General features: G+C 35.6%; 3 protein-coding genes across 7 annotated transcripts; 2 read left to right on the top strand and 1 right to left on the bottom strand.

Moving 5' to 3' along the window:
- The first annotated feature begins 1075 nt into the window (after positions 1-1075).
- Positions 1076-18979, top strand: LOC135439167 (uncharacterized). 5 transcript variants are annotated; one of them, XM_064697820.1, is made up of 2 exons: positions 1076-1097; positions 17120-18979. In XM_064697820.1, exons 1-2 carry the CDS (start codon positions 1082-1084, stop codon positions 18526-18528), a joined length of 1425 nt encoding a protein of 474 aa, XP_064553890.1. In that variant the 5' UTR covers positions 1076-1081; the 3' UTR covers positions 18529-18979. The 5 variants fall into 5 exon arrangements, with proteins under 5 accessions (XP_064553890.1, XP_064553887.1, XP_064553891.1 ...); XM_064697817.1 differs by lacking the exon at positions 1076-1097 and adding an exon at positions 10024-10244; XM_064697821.1 differs by lacking the exon at positions 1076-1097 and adding an exon at positions 11314-11960.
- LOC135439098 (uncharacterized) lies at positions 3107-5411 on the bottom strand. The gene is made up of 3 exons (XM_064697724.1): positions 4911-5411; positions 4544-4847; positions 3107-4490 (listed from the first exon to the last, which is right to left on the bottom strand). The coding sequence occupies exons 1-3, from the start codon at positions 5369-5371 to the stop codon at positions 3237-3239; spliced, it is 2019 nt and encodes a 672-aa protein (XP_064553794.1). The 5' UTR covers positions 5372-5411; the 3' UTR covers positions 3107-3236.
- Positions 15147-15782, top strand: LOC135438887 (large ribosomal subunit protein eL21-like). The gene has a single exon (XM_064697431.1). The coding sequence runs from the start codon at positions 15213-15215 to the stop codon at positions 15690-15692; it is 480 nt and encodes a 159-aa protein (XP_064553501.1). The 5' UTR covers positions 15147-15212; the 3' UTR covers positions 15693-15782.
- Positions 18980-23195: the final 4216 nt, after the last annotated feature.

The raw sequence follows: 23195 nt of genomic DNA, 5'->3' as shown, positions 1-23195 counted from the left end.
ATGCGCCACCATATTATACAGGATTTTCCCTCTGAAGCTCTATGTCATATAATTTATAAGGGATTTTTTATATGCCAGTGCTATATCATATAGTTTATAAGAATTTATATGCCAGAGCTTCATTTTTATAAATTGATAAGAATTGGGAAAGCATTAGCGGGTAAGTTTGCATACTTTTTGGCTGAAAAACACCGATCATTTCAGCGAGATTTCTTATTATTAGTGGCCCAAGCCTGGTGAGGAAATGTAGCTGTGAAATGTATATATTTTATAAGTATATTGATTAAATAAATATTTTATTTCAGGCGACATAGTGCATTATCAACTACATAAGTCACAATTCAGTATGGTTATATAAAATAAAAATTATTTAAATTAAAAATTAATATATACCAAAAATTAATTTCAAATTTATTCATATTTCAGCTAGCTTGACTCGCTGACACACAGTAGTAAAAACACATAGTAAAAATGCAAGACTAAAATAAAGATAACATAAGCTGGCGCTTCTACTACTGCAAAGAAATATTATCTATAAGCCGCCTGTTGTGAGGGAAATATTTTTCATTCTACTTAAGATTGATTGTTTAATATTTGAAACATTCTTTCAAACATAAACCCTACATTATTAAGCAGTTAATTATTTAATCAGGAATATAATAATTCAGCTAATCAGCTAAAATAATTGGTAAATGTATATTTGTATATATATTTATCCAAGAAAAATTTATTGCCTGTAAAAAACGACATAAATATCCCAAGCAAGAAATTATAATAAAGCTTTCGATACACTTTGAAGGTATTGCCAATATTAGCTGCCCCTTTTTTTTTTGCCATTTGTCCCTATTTATTTTGATCGATATTGAATTTCCAATTTCCAACTAGACACCCTACTATTGTGGGGTGGCGCGACTTGGTAGACACATGTAAGCCGCATGCCTCCGTCTGTTAACCAGCTTCAACCTCTTATCAATAACTTTACACGTGTATTGTTTGTTTTTGCACTCTGTAATTTTAATGCGATTGTTTACAAATTTTACTAATATAATAAATGACAATTACTGCATTGTTTTACTACTCGATGCCCGATTTGCATAGTAAGTGTTTTCAAAAATGGTATATTAATTCCATTTTAAGACTTAATATTTGAAAAGTGCTCATTTATGCGAGATGAAAAATTAAATTCCTAGAGATCGACTACTTTTTTTATTTAGTAACTCAGCCAATTAATTATTTTACTTTTAATCCAAGATATCTTGACCAATTTGAAAAAAAATGTTTGAAAATGAGTTTGAGGCCGATCGGATGGTAAACAAAAAAGTTTCATACAAACGTTTTTCGCGATTTTTCCACACTTGCGAGTGGAATATCCCGACACCCCTTCTTAACGTGCAACTTCACATAAGGTAACTACAAAGAAAATGTCAGCTTCCTAGCTTTTACGGTTTGGTCTGTGCGTTGATCACCAATCAGTCAGTCAGTCAGTCTATCAGACAGGCAGTCACTCGGTCAGTCAGTACAAACAGTTTTATATATAGAGCTTAAGTAGATAGGATAAAGAGATAGTGATGGGTAAACACCGACCCGGTGGGGGCAATTTATAGCCTGTCCATCAAGCTATGCCCCTACTCACAGCTGGAAATGGTCAGTGATTTCCCGAAGGGAGAGAGAGGACAGTAGAGACGGAGGGAAAGCATCGTTTACTAAGGAAGTAAATTCAAGCAGATTGGTCGTAGTTGACTGATTCTTTAGGAATCCAAGTTGAACATGGGAGGCAACTGATTTACAGAAATGGTACAGTCTGATAATAACATAGGGATAGCCGACAGTTTTGCAATGCCCCTGTAATTTTTTATATCAGATTTTTCACCTTTCTTGTGAAGAGAAATGAAATAAGATGGAAAGACAGAAGATTCAAGGGATAGATTAAACAGCTTTATTAATGGATAAAGAAGGGAAGCACTACACTCCTTGAGTAGACAACTAGGAATATTGTTAGGCCCAGGAAAGTAAGAATATATTAAAGATTGTGTAGCAGAATGGAGGGAGGAATGGGAAATAATAAGAGCAAGTATAGAAATAGAAGTAAAAATATTATAAGGGTAAGACAAAGTTGATTGGAAAAAATTAGCAATCAGGTTAGCATCATCAGAATCATTGCTAGGTTTAACCATCCCGAAGCAAAATGAAGGTGGCAAAATTAAAGATTTTCGCTTCATGTTTACATAATTATAAAACTGTCTCGGATTTTGGACAAATTACCTTATAAAACGAGTAAGATAATTCTCATAGCACTGATAATTAAAACTTACTCAGAAATATATTTGCTGAGTATAGTTTGTTATGCTTGATTTGGGTAGTACAAATTGTTGCTCTTAATTTAATTAAATTTTTGTCGTCTGTATGACAAGAAACACTTTAGGAGTGGAATAGATAATAGGCGCTGATACTATTCCTTGGTTATTAAATTAATTAAACATAAAAAACTTTGTTAATAAGTCTCAGTCCCTTAGTCAGATAAGACTGCCTATAAAATTAGGCATATATCAATAATATTTTCTCATACCTTCGGCAAATTAAATGTTAGAAAAGTTGCTCTATTGGAGACACTTTGTTCTCATTCGCTTTAAACAAGTTTCTTTGAATTATCATTTTATTTGTTTTTAATATGATTTTCGTTGTAGATTCTCGGAAATATAACATTTCCGTCATTATGGGCGTATCTTGTTCGAGATTTGTATTAAAAGAATCGTGTTTTTTGATAAAATTTGTTAGTAGTAGCTAGCAACAATAGAGAAAAACTTGTTTAGTTTTATCGAGACATTGAAACTCTGTCACTTATCAGTGAAATTCAGTTTACGGGGACATGCCAACAAAGTGAAACTAAAAATATGTAAATGCCTAATAGGTTCTTTTATTGAATAAGGTATCTGTGTAATGAATTTATGCAAATGGTGGCAAAAATGAAAGCTAGAGATGTCCAATCCCAAGGATTGGATTCCACCCTCAACTGTGGAAAATTGGCGGAAAAGGGCAGTATGCTACGTTTTAATTTCAATTTTTAAAGATCTTTATTTAAATTTATTTGAGATGTGTTTTAAATTTTAGAAAAAGTCCACCCTACTTTTATGGAAATTTGGTGGGAACATTCCGTTTAAATTTTAAAGCAGAAAACTGTTACTGACTAGGGCAAGCTAGTTCTCTACATGTATCAATATAATTATAATAAAAACTGGCTAGGCCTTCAAATCACTTAAGCATATACAATACAATTTGGCAATTTTATCACTAATACAAGTAGAATCTTCCTTATAAGAATTCGTACGACTGATACTCTCCACATTCACGTCTACAGCCTCTGTTTTATTGTTAAAGACAACTGTGGCCTGAAAATCGGCACTGTTCTGCACCACCTTAAACTTGGTGCGATAAACGGCGAGTTCGAGTTCGGGTAAATCATCCTCCCAACTGACATCTACGCCCATTTTAATTTCCGTTCGGTGTATATAATGTAATGTTAGATTGCTGCATAGATGGCTGAGATTCTTGTGCACAAAGTACTCGTTCATGCGATCTATAACGCGTGGCGCAATTCGATTACTCCAATCGAGTTGATCGATAGTTCGATACGGATGGCAGGTGCACCAATGCTCCGCGATGCCCGCCTCTGGACAGGTGCGGTTTTCAGCGATTGGATAGAACAGAGATTGACAGGTTGGGCAATCGTAGGATCTCGGTAGAGCCGGTCCATCCGGAGTACCGCCAATCTCGATGATATGCTTCAGGGTGTTGTGCAGGTCAAAATTGGAGCTCAGGCGATGTTGGTTCAAGGCCAGGGCTTCAGTAAACTGCGGATACTGTTGTCGGAACCAGGGAGGCAAATAGATAAACATCATGGGCAGGCGTTCCTCCAAATAACCCTCGGCTAAACTCAGTATACTGCCATAGCGTACACCATGATCGGCAAAGAATATCATAATTGTGTGCTCCATGGATCCATCCTTTTCGTAGTTTATCAAATCACCCAGAACCTTATGCTGCATGGCCGAGGGCATAAAGTAATCATCGTGACTGAAGTGATTCGTCCAGAACATGCCCCAAATGGGTCTCTCCTCCACATAACGCTGCATGAACTGTCTGCCGTAATCATAGATATAACTATTGGCCAACCGGCGGCCATAGCAATAGGTCATGCGGCAACCAGGACAATTATAATTATCCGCCTCGCACTCGAGAGCGCGCAGAAATGGACGAAAATAGTAATCCGTAGGTTTTTTGGTAAAGCCCGGCTTTAGGTAACTAAATGTATTCGAGGAACTCTCATCCTCCGCATAAGCAGTCAAATAGCTGGCATTGCTAAAGTACTTCCAGATCATGGGAATCTCATCGAGGCAGCCACTCTTGTCCGTATCGCAGACATGCTCTTTGGCCTTCTCTGGCGAATAACCACTCAGTATGGCAAAAATATTGGGAAACGAATTGTCGCCCACCTGTAAATTGAGCCGTTCAACAGTTTTAGACTAGGAACATTTGAATATACTACCTTATTGTAGCCCTGCATTTCGTACCAGCCGGGTCCCTTTAGATACTTATATACCAAGGGCATGGTGCGACGTAGATTAATTCGGGATAATGTATCGATGCCATACATTATAACACTTGGTTTGCGCGGCCGTTTCTCATTAGATGGTTTAGTAATATTCACATTGGGCCGATATTGTATGAACATGTAGGCATCTTTTTGCAGCTTGACGGGCGGTATCTCGGCGGTCTCGCACTGCAGCATCAAGCCCTCAACATGAAGTGGCACCACATAGTCCTGGGAGAAATACTTGCTTGGCTTGAGCCTGTTCGAACACAAAGGGAATACTTTGAACCGAAACTGTGGGGTTACATCTGCATAAATTTACATGTCATAGGTTTCCGCCTTTTTGCCATGCTGTATTTCACGATAGAAACAATTGAACTCCTGGTCACTCGAGTTGAGCAGCTTCTGAGCCACTGGTTCATTAATATGCAGAACATAACGCTTTTGATTGACATCGTAGAGAGCCGAAACTAGTTCACTTTCATTGGAGCAAGGTATAAACTTGCGCGGCGTGTAGATTTTTAAGGCCTCCGCCGTAAGTGGATTTATATAGGGTATCATGCACTGTGAGGTATGCACAAAATACTTTTGCACCTCAATCTTGGGCACACTATTATCCAAACTAGGTGTTGGATTTGCACTGTCCAGTTTAATTTTACTACGCATTGTTGGATCGATTTCGATATTTTTATACGGTTTAAATAGCATGTAAATAATGATTAGGATTAGACAAAAGAAGAACCATTTGTAGAGCAAGTGCCCGGTGGCAAGACGAGCACCCATGATGTGCCAATAAACGCGAACCAAACTCAACTAAATGCGAATTTCGAGGAGTAGCCGTCGTCGTCTTTAACATTCTGGCATATTGGTTTGACTTTATCAGCATACAACAATGGGTTCCCTTTAACGCGTGCCACATGTCTGTACATACATAAGAGTCTGCACCTGAGTAACGTTTTCTTAACTATTCGACAAAACCAATTACTCAAATTGGGCTTATAATGATACTACCTCAACAAATGCTAGGCGCTCGTATGTGTCTTTATACCCTACAGAGGGTATTATAATTTTGTCGTGAAATGTCTAACGCATCGAAGGAGACATCTCCGACCCCATAGAGTATATGAATTCTTGATCAGTATCAAGGGCCGAGCTGTTTCTATGCGAACTAGTCTTTCAGTTTTAAGGCTATCTTAATGAAACTTTGCAGATGTCCCTGTGTCCCTTTCTGTTGCACGCAGTATTTATGTCGGAACTGGAGCTGGATAGGACCACTATATCGTATAGCTGCCATAGGAACGATCGAAAATGTTGTATGTAAAACTTGTTGTCTTTCAAGATATTTTGATCAAGCACGGCATTTAGAGATTTTACTATGCTCCTTTCATTTTTGCAAAATCTTATTTACATCGGAATACTATATCATATAGCTGCCATGTATGAAAAACTTTTTTGTTTATCAGGATATCTTGACCAAACTCGGCATTAACTATTTTCTCTGTGCTTCTTAGATATGAGCAAAGCACTATGAGCATTATGAAAAGGTTGAGTCTGCAAGGGTATTAAATCTTCGGCGTGCCGAATATAGCCCTTCTTTCTCGTTTTAAGTGCAATAACTTAAGAGTTCTTTAAAAATAAAATTTAACAAAAATGAATAAATTTCAACTTATATATTAATATATTGGCAATGTTGGTAATAACAGATCTCAAATAAATTACCCACACGAAACAAACTTATGAACGGTTGCGGGCTTATTTCGAATCGAAATACCGTAAAATATCTCCAAATTGTAATTTAAGTATAATTTAAATATCGAATAGCATGACAATATTTATAAATATAAAATTCTTATTTCATTCATTTGAGACTTACAGGTTCTAATGATTGATCACATCAGTACTATATTATCAAATTGTGCTGGCAATCTCATCTATTATCGCTTTAAAAACAAGCTACTTAGTATGACATTAATTAATATACCCGTTACAGAACCCAATGAAAAAAATGATTCCTTCAATTTAAAACCCTAATAGAAAAATTTTTCGAAATGTTCACCAAACATAATTAAAATAAGTTGTGTAAAAGTAAAACCTTTTGTAACCGGGAACTAACTGTTTATAATATACACAACTTAACAGTTCGTGCGTGGCGCTTTGGACTAAACGTGTTGTTTACATGATTCGAAAGTCACACATTTCCCAAACTAAATACAGCAACTTAATTTGCTATCTGTTCTTGTAAAAATACTTTTTGTTTTATTAAAATGTCACGAGCGTTCGAAAAAAAAGAGCTACACAAAATTAAAAGCAATAAAAATAGGTTTTTAAACGATTCCAAATTGTTTCAAATTCTTAATTAAAAAAAAAAAAACAATATGGTAGTAAAAAAGTTTACGGAGAAATGAAAGATAAGCTCATTTTAAGATAACGCGAGGAATATTTTACAGGTATATACGGACTTGTTTTTGGCAGTTATGTTCAGATAGGAAGAACATCCAGCACATGGCAACTTCCACAGAAGTCGATCTTGTACTACAACTTTATACTTTTAGGAAGAACAAAACTTAACGCTATCTGCGGCATGTTAATTATTAAATACCCTACCAACATGATGACTTATGGTTTTGCAGATAAGTGAGGAGAATTGTGAAGCTCGCTGAGTGCTGAGTTTGGTCAAGATATCTCGAAGAACATAGCATTTTTCAGTTTAAATGGGTACGTACTTATAAATACGTACGGAATATATTATTTCGAAAAAAGTTCACACAAAAGTTTAATATTTTCTATAATATAGTGGTTTGATCCGGTCGTGTCATATATATATATATATATATATATATATATATATATATATATATATATATATATATATATATATTTATATATATATATATGGTGTTGAAGATGCCTCCTTCCATGAATAGTACATCTCATGAGAAAACTTTAATACCCTCTATAAAGGCATAAACAATACACCTGTTGAGGGTACTGAACTTGAGCTTCAGTACATGAGCAATTCCTGTTACATAGATAAGAATCTCGAACGATGTATGAGCATCTTCACATCCGAGTTCCCGACTAGGGGATACCCTGAAACATCTTCTACCAACTCAAAACCAACTCAAAAAATAAATTAAAAAATAAAAACAATTTCTTCAATAGGACTCGAACACTACTTGCCTCCGCCTCTACTCAACAGCCACACCACCAATTGACTATATGCGCATGAATGTGTGTGTGTACATGTATACAGATGTTCTTGCAATTTGCGGTAGCTGCCGCTGACACGTGGGCTGCCAATATATATCTAACCACACGTTTTCTTTAATAACATCTGTGTTTCTTAACCGATCTCGATGAAATTTTCAACAGTTGATCTTATTGTACTATAGAATATTTGTATATTATCAACAAGTTAATTTAAATAAAATTGTGGATTTAATGGGTGGGTAAATAGGTTTAGTAACTTGGTATATAGATATGTGTTGTTAGCGGGGTGGTGACGATAGCTATAAAAGAAAGATACTTGATGTATATATACTATTCTAGAAGCTACACGTCTTGTTTGGTGGCTTTAGCTCTTATAACTTACGGGTTTTGCTCAAAAAACAGAATTTCGATATCGATTTTTATCGATCACGGGAAAGCGGGACAAGTTATCGATTATCCGAACCAAACTCGTACTGCGCGGGCACTAGGAGAAACAACATTCCAAATTTCAGTCTCTAGCTCTTATAGGTTCTGAGATCCTTGCGATTATACATACGGACATACGAACGGACAGACAGAAGGGTACGACATGCTAGATCGACATGCTATTGATGCTGATATATATACTTTATGGGGTCAGATATGCTTCCTTCTGCCTGTTAGATACATTTGCGCAAATACATTATACCCTTTTTACCCTTTTTTAATGGGTTCAGTGAATGTGTGGCGAACATATTCTACTAGTCAAACTTGCTATGCTGTTGCATTATGTTGAATTCTTTAATGCTTGGCAGCGGGCATCTTCCATCACATAAACGTATTATATATATAAAAGACATAAACTAACATCCAATGCGTCACCATATTATATAGAACTTTCCTCTAAAGTGCTATATCATATAGTTTATAAGAGATATGCCAGAGCTTCATTTTTATAAATTGCTAAGAATTGGGAAAGCATTAGCGGGTAAGTTTGCATACTTTTTGGCTGAAAAACACCGATCATTTCAGCGAGATTTCTTATTATAGTGGCCCAAGCCTGGTGAGGAAATGTAGCTGTGAAATGCATATATTTTATAAGTATATAAATTAAATTAATATTTTATAGTTCATTATTAACTACATAAGTCACAATTCAGTATGGTTATATAAAATAAAAATTATTTAAATTAAAAATTAATATATACCAAAAATTAATTTCAAATTTATTCATATTTCAGCTAGCTTGGCTCGCTGCAGAGTAGTAAAAACACATAGTAAAAATGTAATGAAAACCTATTTTATGCAGATACGATTCACAAACTGTAGGTGAGGCAAAAAGCTATGGCAATATGAATCTTAGATTGATATCATTAATACGATAAGACTAAAATAAAGATAACATAAGCTGGCGCTTCTTCTACTGCATAGAAATCTTATCTATAAGCCGCCTGTTGTGAGTGAAATATTTTTCATTCTACTTAAGATTGATTGTTTAATATTTGAAACATTCTTTCAAACATAAACCCTACATTATTAAGCAGATAATTATTTAATCAGGAATATTGGCTCGTAGAAAGAGCTAAAATAAAAGGTAAAATAAAAGGTATCCAAGCTAAATTTGTTGCCTCTATACCAGATTCTTTCTCAAGGGAGAAACCGCATCTTATAGATTATTTAGCAAAAAAAAGAGACTTAAAATTGGTCTTAAACAAAACCTAAACTGATTGAAAGACAAACGACATAAATATCCCAAGCAAGAAATTATAATAAAGCTTTCGATACACTTTGGAGGTATTGCCAATATTAGCTGCCCCTTTTTTTTGTCATTTGTCGCTATTTATTTTGATCGATATTGAATTTCCAATTAACGCAATGGCCACAACTAGACACCCTACAATTGTGGGGTGGCGCGACTTGGTAGACACATGTAAGCCGCATGCCACCGTCTGTTAATCAGCTTCAACCTCTTATCAATAACTTTATTCGTGTATTGTTTGTTTTTGCACTCTGTATATTTAATGCGATTGTTTACAAATTTTACTAATATAATAAATGACAATTACTGGGCTGTTAGGCCGTTTATCAGCTCTCTGTTCAGTCGGATAAAGCGCACCAGCCGGACGGCAGACAGACAGCCCAGTTTGCTTTCAGTTTCCAGTTCACAGAGTGCCCCGCAGTCTATTTGACTTGGGACGACTCGTCAACAGTGGGCAATCAGATAGAGTAGTTGAAAGTCATTCTACGCATCCAGAGATTCCAGCGTCAGTTTGCGGCGATAATTCGCGAGAGCCGGACCGTCGATACTTATCAATCCGCTGGTCTATTTAAAGTCTTGCCTAAGGATATTCAAAATCCTTCTATAAAATGGCTAACAAATCCCTAATGAAACGGGCCACGAATATAAGTGCCGGTCAATTGCATTATTATCACACGGATTTTTACTACTCGATGCCCGATTTGCATAGTAAGTGTTGACAAGTTTCCAAAAAAGGAAATATTAATTCCATTTAAAGACTTAATATTTAAAAAGTGGTCAATTCTGCGAGATGAAAAATTAATTTGCTAGAAATCCACACGAATTTCTTTTATTTACTCCGTCAATTAATTATTTTAATTTTAATAAATATTCTTTTCTTAATTCCTAGTGAAATAAAGTAAAAATACAAGACTTTTTATGGGGAAATCTTTACACTTTGGCATTTTACTTGCGGTTAGATTATAATAAAGTGCCTTTAACTTATGATTTTTACTGACTTCCTTTAACTCTTCTTTTTTTCTGTTCACCGGAGTTTTATAAATTGGGCTCTTAAACTTCCATTAAAAATCAAGTCGGGTTGTTAAAGATTAAGTAAACTACGACAATAAATATATTATCACGTACTCAACCTCTTTAAAAATAATAAAATTGCACATTCATACTGACATGCATATACACAAAGTATATGCATGTCAAGATACAGGCTATCTTCTTTCTTCTGGTCTTTAAAAAAGATAAAACTCTTTTAAAAACAAGCTGTGTTTATTATTTGCGGTAATATAACTAACAAATATTAAGCTATATATAACAAATAACATTTATTGTTTTTTGGTAAAAATGCTTAACTTAAATTTGACTTGATGGGCAACAATTTAACTATAGATAAAAGCACAATATATAATTATAAATGTATATTGTGCTTTTGATGTAAATAATGTTATTATATCTTTTTCCCAATAATATTGTGTACAGGGTATAAATAAGTCAAGTTTCGAACCAATGACGGCATCGCAGCCAACTTCACATCAAAACAAATGGCGTTTTCTCTGAGAACTGTTTTGATTTTCCTTGCAAACCAGCCCCATGGTCCCAAAAGAGAGAAAACGTGAGCGAGAAGAGAGCCAAGAGAGAGGTAGAGAGCGCGCGTGCCTACAATGGCGCTTGGTTAATCTCGTTGTTTTTCATATTGTACGATGACGAAAATAATTTCCATTGCAACAGCAATGAGTAGCGGTTTTTTGGCAGTCAGTCAGTCTGTCGTCAGTTGTCAGTTGGAAGCGAGCGTGCGGCGAGTTACTTGGCAAATATTTCGTAATTTCCATAAAGGTTTTTAATTAAAATTAAGGAATTGTAAAAGAAAAAAATAATCAAAATATTAAAAAAATAAAGACTATATATAAAGAGCAAATAAAAACAGTTCATCGTCAAACGAAAAAGAAACATAAAACAAAAATAAAAATAGTCACAAACAGAAATTGTTAAAGCAGTGAGAGCAGCGCGCCAAAGAGAGTGCTTCAGAGAGTGCCACAAAAGTATTCGAGAGATAACATTTGTGTTGATAAAAATGTGTGTCAAAATATCATAAACATACAAAGATGAAACAAAGCCAAGAGACGCCAAATAATAATAATAATAATAATTATAATGCGCGATGATGAGCAAATGATAATGACGAAAACACTGAACGTGTAGATAACGGAATTTTTAGTTTGTTTTCCGAATCCTATTAATCTATACAAAGTAGGGAATATGGCAATATGACAAAAGCAAGAGAACAGTAAACAAAACAAACTGCACGCAAATAATATACAAAGAATTTTGCACTCATCACGCAGCTGACAGCGCTGCTGACGTCGACGTTGACGTTGACGTTGTCGTTAAGCCAAAACGTAAATAAGCTAAAAAGCAAAGCCAAATAAACATGTAAGTTTACAACAAAAAGAACATAGAACGACAAGAACAACAGAAACATGAGAATTAGACATGAACAAGAACAAATACTATACAGCGCACCTATACCTATGCATATATACAAATACATACGCATACATTCGCGTACATGAGTACGCGTACTTAAGTACATATGTATATACATATGTATATAAATTTTATTAGAGAAGAATTAGCCCAGGTAGTTCAAGTTTACGAGTATCTAGGATTAAAAGAGAGCCTAAAGGCGGCCCAATTCCCGCCAACTTAAGTATGAAATTCCATATTCCGAAATGTATTATGTAGAAGTTCGGGAATGACCGACTAACAGGTGCCCTGAAGCCAGCGCCGAGCATATTCTAGCTTTCTTCTTGCAGCACATACTATGCTAGGGAAACACAATCTTAAGTAACTTCGTGGTTTATGGTGCGATCTTAATGGAATTTTTTGACACTAAATATATCACACAAAAGTGTGTATATACCAAAACGCAAATAAAAAAAAAGTTTTTTAGTGGAATAGGGGGAATGTACAATGTGTTTAATCTATATATACTAATATAATCTACGTATCAGGTTTAGTGTTTAAATTTCCTCAAACTCTCCGGTTATGATAAAAATCAAATTTTTTGAAAACATATATTCTTTACGATTTCGGAAATGCATTTGCTTGCCTGTTACAGATCAACATTTACACAAAATCATCATACCCTTTTACACATTTTCAATGGGTATAGAAACTATTAAATGTCTTTCGAAAATGAAACCCTATTCATTTTTATGAGCTTCAGTTTGTTCAGCTGTACACATTTCCCTTTAAATTACAAAACTTTTAGTTTTTGATTGCAGGCTGATATTATTATAGATTATTATTGACTTAAAGTAAAAAAAAAAACGTTCTATCATAATCCTTGGTTATATTCATTAACAAACTTCTTAACTGAACTCTTTGGCGTTCTGCAAAACCGGTCTTGACTCTTTAAGTTGTTTGCATGCTTCGCCTAAAACCTGTACACGCTAAATATTTTCAATGACATGTCAAAAATTTATCCGCCGTAAACCGGCTGGAAAATAAAAAATGTATGAATTTTGGTATTTGAAAAGCTGTCGTGACCACAACGAAAGCGAAGACAAATTTGCTTAGTTGCCAGGGAAATGCTCGACCTATGACATTACCTGAGGCCATGGACATTAAGCGGAAACTAAATGACGTTCGCTGACCACCCAAGAGAGTTTTCACTGTACCAGATGCACCGAATGTAGCTAGGATCTACCTAGGCAGCCGTATTGCGCAACGTTTTGGGGCGACATGGAATAGAATCAAAAGTCGTGCTTCTTCTTGAATTTGTACAGAAAACTAGAACTTATCAGTAATACGACATTTTATATGATACTCTTAATTCCCCACTGTTCTCTTCGTCAAACTGTTTCTGATTCAATATGGTTTATTATGGCTCAGCCCTGAGGCCGTTGTTATCAAGTACTTCAAATAGGTTGTACGCAAAAGTCTGAGAGAAGTCTAGGTATATACGTAAACTTTGTTGCTTTTCAGCTGTCTGATTGTTGTCAATTTATAAACAATTAACAGCGGCCATATTAGCAACTGTCTGAAATTATACAATTCTAATCAATTTTGAATTATAAAGATTAATATTTTTGTTGTTAAGAGCATTGATCGATGTCAGCAGCCAGCTAACAAATGGCTAACACTTTAGTTATATGAGTCAAGAACATACATTATTATTATTTCACTTTCAACTTCAACAAAGCACAAATAAATGAGATACGATTAGCCAAGAACATGAGCCAAATAATAAAATAATCGACAAAAACGTGATGGCAACGCGACTCATAAACATATGTGATGTGTATAATTAAACGTTCCATTTTTCCCGAGTCCGATTTGCTCAAGCAGAATATATATTTTGAAAACGAAACTGATAGCGCGTGGGGTTTATGGCTAGTGAGCACCAGTACATTGATAAGCCGCAAAATAATAACAACTTGGCATTTTCATATAGCACCTACATAGGAAAATATACCCTATCAGACTTGGCGTTCGAGAGCGATCGGTAATTATGAATTCTAAAGGCCGTCGATTGCCCAACAAACTTCGAATTTATGACCAACGTTAGTGTTAGTAACTAAATAATAGACAGCCAAGCTAATGTTGCCTAAATAGATTAAAATGGAGTCGTCGAATTGAATAAGAATCATTATGTTTTTACCAACACCTGCATATATTTTCTTATGATAAATAATTCTCATCTTTTGAAGTGTGCGAAATATCAGTGCTTTATCGCATATGTCGAGTATTCATTTATAATCTATAAACAGTTTATAAATATATTTTTAATTATCATATAATGTTAATTAACACAAGCTTAATAATTTGCTAGAGCACAGTTAAGTTAATTAACAGTTCGAGCCCAAAAGTATGCAAGAGGAAATGATCTAAAATAAGACTCTAAATCTGAGCTCAGAAAAAAAACAATTGTTAAAGTGGATACGATAAGATCCACATAAAAATAATTTACATTAAAGCGTCTAATAATAAATTTATAAATTTATATATACGATAGATCCAAATAAAAATAATTTACATTAAAGCGTCTAATAATAAATTTACATTTTTTTGTATAAGAAATTCAAAGAAACCTTTTTAAAGAATTTAAGTAATATATCGTACATCATATGTATATATAAATATGGCTTTAATATCAAGTGTTTTCGTTATATAATGGTATTACTATAATACTTTTAAAGATGAACTCTTTATCACATCGACAATGGCAATTGTTTTCGAATAAAATTATAAAATATGATTTTAGATCGGATAGGCCCCAAACTCATTTTCAAAGATCTTTGTTCAAATTCAATTGAGGAGTGTTTCACACTTTTCGGAAAATCCGCTCTTGCTCGGTGTAAATGGGGGTCAAGGATTTAGTGAGTGAAGTTTTGCGTTCAAATTCATTTCTAAAGATCTTTACGAAAAATGATTTGAGACGTATCATGGATGATAAATAATAGTAAAATTTTAGTCTTGTAGATACGGTCAAGGCCGGGGTATACCCGCTAGTATATTTTAAAATTATAAGTTAAGACCTAAAACTGGGAATTCGTTTATGGTTTATTTTCAATGAAGTTCAAAATATATTTTGGTCCAGCACAATTTTTTCTTGCTTTCTTTCCCCAACTTCACGACCGCGTGGACGTCTATACGTAAAAGGGAACCACAGCCAACAAAATGACCAACTCAAAGGGTTATCGTCGCGGCACCAGGGACATGTTCTCTCGCCCATTCCGTAAGCATGGTGTCATTCCCCTGTCCACGTACATGCGCGTCTTCAAGAACGGCGACATTGTTGACATCAAGGGACACGGTGCTGTGCAGAAGGGTATGCCCTACAAGGCATACCATGGCAAAACTGGCCGCATCTTCAATGTTACACAACACGCCGTTGGTGTCATTGTAAACAAACGTGTGCGCGGCAAGGTTCTAGCCAAGCGCATCAACGTGCGCATCGAGCATGTGCATCACTCCAAGTGCCGTGAGGATTTCCTGCGCCGTGTTAAGGAGAACGAACGTCTGCTCAAGGATGCCAAGGAGAAGGGTAAATGGGTCAGCCTAAAACGTCAGCCCGAGCAGTCTAAGAAGTCACATTTCGTCAAGAAATTGGAAGAGCCCATCGCCCTGGCGCCAATTCCATATGAATTCGTTGCCTAAGCTTAAAGAGAAAAGATGAGTTTGTTTACGATTTGTAACTGTGTAGATTGGCCGATTCTAAACTAAGTTTCAAATAGAATTGATTTTCTATATACAAAAAAAAAAAAAAAAAAAAATATGACTATGGGTTCGAAACTCTGCTCAAGGCCAGATCAATATTTATAGTTAAAAATAATAACTAATAATAATGGAGACCTCAAATTACATCTTTGGAATTTCTTTACTGTGGTATAAAAATTACATACTTATAATAAAAAATTAAAATAGTTAAAATAACAACAATATGTCTTCATTTTGTGGCATAAAAAGAATATGTTTATAATAATTCAAATTGTTTAAATAACAACAATATCTGAATTCTTCAAATAACATCTTTGAGATTTATTTGCTGTCGATTTTTTCATAGATGAAACCCAACTTTAAAATTCATCAAAAATCAATAAGAATAGACAAATAATTAAGCAAAAGTTTACCGAATAAGATCAAGAAATTGGGGACCGTCAGAAAAAAAGCGTAGAACACTAAACACTAATTAAATAGAGTCTGTCACTTAGCGCTTGGTTTTGTGGCTCCGCATGAAGCCTGCAAATAGCTTGGGCACATATTTGAATAAAATATGCCATTGTTGGGGCTTGTTGATAGACCAACTAGACTCAGCTATTTGTTTGGAGGCAACACTCACGCCTCCGAGCCTCTTAAAGCTTCTACGCTCTTTCTACGCCTCGAGTCGTGCGATAAAATTAATGGAGAACCGCCCTCTGAGGCAGCAGTCTAATTTGATAATCGCACTATCAAATCAGTTCTCAAAAAGTCTGCCTTGGCGAAACACGCAACGCGCAGTGCTAAAAAAGAATATTTTTAAAAGATTGCTTAAAGGATTTCCTTTTGAAAAAATAAAACCAGATCAAAATGCAACAAATTACGGAATATCATTTTGAAGGTGGGGAAAAACGTGAGAAATTATTAATTTGAAGAAACTTAAAACTTGAAGCACATTTTAATTAAACACGAATTAAGAAAATATTAAGATTTATCAGTAAATGAGAGAGCTCTTATGTGAAACAAAATATTATTCAAATTCAATTTAAGTTGTTTAAGTATTTTCGTTTTTTTTTGGATCTCATTTGAGTGAATCATGAGTTAATCGATAAAAGTCTTAATACTTCGTCTACTCCTTTTCATTTGTATATGTATTTTTTTTTCGTAAGCCATTGTGGGATTAAATATTTGTAATTTAATTATTCCAATAAGTGAGAGTTGTCTACTTTATCGGTTCTGTAAAGTTTAGAATGAAACAAATTGAAAATCTTGACTAGTCATAGTCTCAAAAAAATGTTATATATTTAAGCAAGTTTATACAAGTTCCGCAGTTCTACAAACTGTCTGCTTATCTGAAACTTATCTTTTATCTATCTGTTTCGTTTCAGAGACCCGCAAAATGCACGGCGTCAAGCGCGTGCTGGTGTTTTGCATTATGATTGTGATACTGCCAGCGATTTTGATCATAATGCCGCTCTATATGCGCAAGACGATATTTGCGGATGTTATCTATCCGGTTGCGGAATCGGATATCATTGAGATCAGGGATGGCATCTCATCGATATTCTGTTCGAGGCACACGCTGCGCATGAGCAGCAGTTTCAATGCGTTTCAGCTGCGCAACAAGCCCGAAATATCCACAAATCGCAAGCATATAAGACTTAAGAAATCGATGACTTTGCCGGACGATACCCTCGAATATTGGGGCTTCTTTTTGCTCAACGGGGCGCGAGTGTCCCTCAAGTTCTGCTCACGATACAATGGCGCTCGCATACTGGTGATCAAGGGCAAACGCGAGCTGAAGCTGTGCGGCTTGACGGATCACAATAAGAACAAGCAGGGCGCCAACTACGCACAGGGTCACGAGCAGGTTAAGGTATTCTTCGAGGATGTGGTGGAAATAACCGAAGAGAAGGGGCCAGCCGATGGCCTGCAGGAGCATGAGAATCATGGCGGCGAAGATCTAAGCGAGGATCTGGCTACGGTCAATGTAAGCACAACGCCGTCGCCCGCCAAGCGTCTGAGGAAGAAGCTCAAAAAGGGCACGCTCCATCTGGCGCCCAAGTCCATGGAGTTAGTGGAAGGCAATGAGAGCAACACGCCAGTATTGCCAGCCAATCGACAGAGGCGACACACAGATCTGCCGGCGAAGCAGGAGCAGCAGCAGGAGCAGGAGGAACAGGAGCAGGAGAAGGAGCTGCGCAAGCAAGAAGTCTACGAGCAGCTGTACAAGCGCAAGGAGAGGCAGAAGCGTGAAAATGTTTACGACCGGAAGTACAGTCACGGCGGCAATGCTGTTAACTTTACGGAAACCGACGAATCGAACTCCATATCGAGCTTTGAGACTGGCCTCTTTGACTGCTTCAATGGCGCCATATTGCTGGCGGAGGGCTTTCCACCGAAGCCGGCGTGCATGAATGCGCATTTTCTGGAGAAGGGCAAACACGACACGGTGAAGCATAATATCACCGAGGATGGCTACTACTACTATATATTCTACAGTGACAACGATCTGGTCCGCAACGATATACACGCCATATTCGATATATATAAGCCAACATTTCAGTACTCGAACTTGAGTGAATCGCGCGGCTGTCTGAACAGCACCGATTGCAGTTTCAACATTGGTTTCCTCTCCGATGAAATTGTCGTGGTCGAGGTGCCCACACGGGATGGCATTGAGCACGAGGAGGATGATATTACAAATCTAATCTCGACATGTCATCCGCGCAGCGAGATTTATGCACTGTTTCCCATAACCGTGCTGGTGCTCATATTGTGCTGCTCATTCCTGTAGGACTTGATCACAGTTTTGTACTCTAGGAATTTTGTGATATTCTCCTATTGAGATAATCGAGTGATATACGTGGGCATGATTAACCCATATGGCAGGCCCAGAAGCAAACATTTTCCACAGTCTGAATCCATGTGTAACCAAAACAAATCAACTGAATATTCATAAAAGGAGATACTATATAATTTTGTAGGCCAACATCTAAGTCTAAGACTCAAGCATTTAGGTTAGAAAAGCGACAAAAGAACTATGTAAAATTGCTTAATAAAAAGGACATCAATAGATATATAAAAATCTTTGTACAAATATATTGTGCTATATTAATCTTAAGTTGAATATAGTTTTGTAACCTAGAGTAAGAAAATCATAATATAATATAACATAATTTCAATTTGATTGATATAATTTTATAACCCAAGCAAAGATTAAACTTGACCAAGCTACAAAATAACAATTTTATTCTTATGTTTTCACCGATTGCAATCGATTGCAGCTTAAAGTTAATTTTTGAAAAATATTTCCTACTATCTAACAATTTGTATAACATTTTATAAGTTTTGATTCATTGACAAAACAAAGCGAGAAAAGAAAAAACGAAATAACAATTTGTTTTGGCCCATACAATATGTGTGTTTATTTAAGTTATTTTAAATTAATTCACACGCAAACTATTTCGCTTGCAGCGTGACTCTTGATTTTACTTAGTACCATTCAACAAGAATAATGTAAATACCTGTCATATACATATATTAGCGAGCCTATCTGTATACGTGATGAAATAAATAATACGAAACCTATATGTATATTGTCATCAAAAATAAATTAATTCACTGTGTAGATGTGTACGATACATGTTTATTATTGTTGAAAGTGTAATATAGACATGTTTATAAGATTAGCAAATAGAAATACATACATATATGTATAAGGTATGTATCTAAAACGTACACACGCAAGTGCCTTTAACAATTTACTGATTGCTAAATAAAATATGTCAAATTTAACGTCTTTATATACGTAGCAAATAAAGTTCGCGACTAATCAATATTAATTTGAGAAACTTCTAAGAGATTTCCTATTTCATAGCAGCCAAGACGATCGCTTCGCAGTGACATACAAAAGCTTATGGCTATGGCACGCAGGTTGTGAACTTTGCTAGATATTGAGACTTACAAGAATTCAGCTGTTCCTATCTCATAGATAGTAAGATACTTCACTGGCATTCTTATCGCAAGAAGTTGTGTTCAAATGTAATCTAAGAAAATGGTAATTTGTTGGAAATACCTAAGAGCGAGAACATTTCTTGTTGCCGCAAATTGACAATTATATTTACTTTAATTTCAGAAAGTTATATGACAAAGCTCATACAATAACCTGCCTTAGGTGAACAGAATCATTTAATTGATTCAGATTGATTGATTCAGTGGAATTGCTCTCACCAGAAAGGTAAAAACTTAAAAATATCAATATCGATTTTACATATCTTTATAAGTTTATCGAAAGTTATTAATTAATGAAAATAAAAAAATTGATAATATTGATATCTAAGTATATTACCTCTGCGAAACTTTCCAGCCCGCATGCGAAAGACATTCATATTCTTCAGATGTGTCTAAGTATGACAACTCTGCTTATACTAAAATGTTAGAAAATACGTCTAACTGACAATAGCTTAGCCTTAGTAATTTTTTACTTCTTCCAATTTAAACAGTACTTAATAACTAGCTCGTAATCGATTTAGATAGAGGACACTTAAGTATTGTGCTACAACAAATAGGTTTTCTTTTTGTAATAGAATAGCTATTTTATATTTTATTTTAAGGATCTTGTGGACTAGAGAGACAAATTTTAAGCCAACATACCCCCAAAACAAGCCCTCAGTACAAAAGGTCCTGTACAACAGCTGTTTTTCCTAGCTTTCTTACGAACTCTTTCGCTCACAGTAACGCTCTCTTTGCTCTCGGGAAACTCTCATGTCACAGCTGTCATACACACCTGGGTTGTGCTGGGGGTAGCTAATCTACAGCTCTAACTGTAAGACCTAATATACAATACTCTCTCAGACACACTCTCACTCTCTCTCTCCCTCTCTGTCTCTCTTTGCCCTCTTGATAAATTCTTATTAAATGCATTCATATTGTATGGGTAGATTAAGTTAATTGGGCTGCATTATCAAAAACGCTCAGCAGCCGGCCGCATGCCGGCTTTCGCGCAGTTGACGTAATCTCTCACTCTCTCCGGCGTCTCTTCCAACAGCCGCCCTCTTTTCATATGTAAAATTGGGGCAACGCATGCGTCGCTCTCCCGACGCCGCTCGGCGTCGCTCGTTGTGCTCATAGGGTCAGCGCACATATGAGTTCTAAAATTCCTGCTCCCTCACTTGCTCTCTCTCGCTCTTGCACTCTCCCCTTATTATTCGATTTGTGGGTCTCGGTTGTCACAAATTTCGCGCGTTTGCCGCAGTTGCCGTTTTCTTGTCACTTCGTGCGCTCGCGCGTTCGGTTCGCATAGTCGGAAAAATAATTTTTGTAATTAAATAGTATTATTGTTGTTACTATATTCCTAGTTTAGTCGCGCCTCTATTAAATACAACAATTAAAACAAATCGCATGAATGTTAAACCAAACAATTAAATTGTCGCAAAAACGTGAGTGCGCAAATCTAGACAAAAGAGCAGCTCGGCCCCTGGGTGCGTCCTGCGTCACAACAAAGAACGGACAAAAGTACACAATAAAAAAAAAAATTATCAAAAACAACAACAACAACAACATAATGCGAATAAGTGTGCTAAAAATCAATTGTAAGTAGCCAAGTGGAGTGCTAAAATGCTGTAATAAAGCTAAAAACAGCAACAAAAATAAGTAAAAAAAATCATTAAAAAAATATTAACAAAAATAAGCCGAAGAAAAGTTAAATATTTTGGTCAGCGTTAATTTACTGGGCCCAGCCAGCAGTACGCTTAGTATGTCAAAACCGAAATCCAATGGGAAAGCATAAAAAACATAAAAAGTGCATCCAAGTGCCGAAAAAATCAAATAAAAACACGCTCTCACACAATATAAAGTCTTGAGAATGCAATAAAATATAAACGACACGCTTAAGTCCGAGTATAAAAAAAAAACTACAATGTTAATATGTGTGTGCATGTACATATATAAGCCCCAAAAATAATAATAACATCCAATTGGTGCACATGAAAAAACAAGCACAAGTAGAAAAAAAAAAACAAAAAGATATGCGACGATGCATCCCATACAAAATTCAATTATTGTGTTCTTGCTATATTTAAGCTGGATACACTTTAAAGGACTTGTTAAGGAATATAATAATTACTTTTAAAGAAAGTTAAAACTTTCAAAGTAACACAGCTGTTTAAGGGCCTTTGAAATTAATGAATATGCAAATGACAAGATGGAAAATAATATAAGAATAGAACAAATTATTCTCTTTCCTAAATAGCTTGGTTCAGTTCATAAAAACTTTCATTATTATTATTGTACAAAAGTACTTAAGATAATGTATACTTTTTAGATAAAGGTTGAACCAAAGTTTAATTAAAGTATAACCTTAAATTTTATATATTTATTCTTATTGCTTTTTATGGCTGTTCCCTAAAATACGTACACCTTATCAATCTTACAGTTTCGTTTATTCCTTTATATGCATGAGGACAGTTATTAAATCTTCCAAGTTATATACTATTATAAATAGTAGATTTTTTCATCTTACTTTTGGGGTGGTAATGTAATTATTAGTATAAATAAATATTAGTATAAATAAAATTATTTAATATTTGAAAATTCTCTACAAATTGGTTTTAAAGAGTATTGACACTTCGTCACTTGCTGAACACAATATTTGTTGTTATTTATAAAGCGTTGCAGCGACAGCTGCCCTTTGGCAGCGTTGCTTCTTGCTCTCTCCCGCTCGCCCGCTATATCTCTCTCATCGTGCAGTTGCCATTTCCGTTGCTATCTGTCGCGCGGCGCTTGACTCTCGCTCTCTCGCTCATTCTACACTCCAGGGGTGAATTGTCCGCCGCCGCCTCGTCGCACTTCTTTCATTTACTAGTGATTCCTTAAATGCGATCGCTGCACACACTTCACGCTCGGCACAACCCATGTGTTGTTGTTTTATTTATATGTACATATATATATAAATATATATAAATATATACATATATATGCATATAATCCTATGTACTTAGATTACATCGCTTTGGCTGCTTCGCCTCAGATGCAGCAGCTGCTGCACTGATAAGCGCCTTCAATCATTTTGCGCCAGTTTTATAATTCATTGGAGCCAAGTGCCAAAGTTCTATTGTGCAGGGCGTCAACTGGATAAATTATATTCACGCAATTGTTCTTTCATTCGAGCGGGAAATTTAGTTGGTCCATGATCTAATGATCATTAGGCTCCAAGTGGCCACTTGAGCCACGTGATGAACACAGCAAATCCATGATTTCTTGTGCTTATCTTTCTTGCACTTCAGACTCGCTTATAATTATGAAAGAATTATCATAAGCTTCATTTCTTGAGTTCATTAAATACATTTATGGATTCGCTTGTCAGATAATGTATGAGCCTAGACCTCTTATCTTATAAGAATTAATAATAGTACCTATAGCAATGTCTTATGCGTCTTATAATCATAATTGCTGCTGCTTAGA

Source organism: Drosophila montana, unplaced genomic scaffold, assembly GCF_035044405.1.
Source record: "Drosophila montana isolate Dmon_TW-CO22-7 unplaced genomic scaffold, ASM3504440v1 contig_402_1, whole genome shotgun sequence".
NCBI classification, from domain to species: Eukaryota; Metazoa; Arthropoda; class Insecta; order Diptera; family Drosophilidae; genus Drosophila; species Drosophila montana.
Note: the sequence above shows the minus strand (reverse complement) of the source record. Positions and strands in the feature narration are given on the sequence as shown.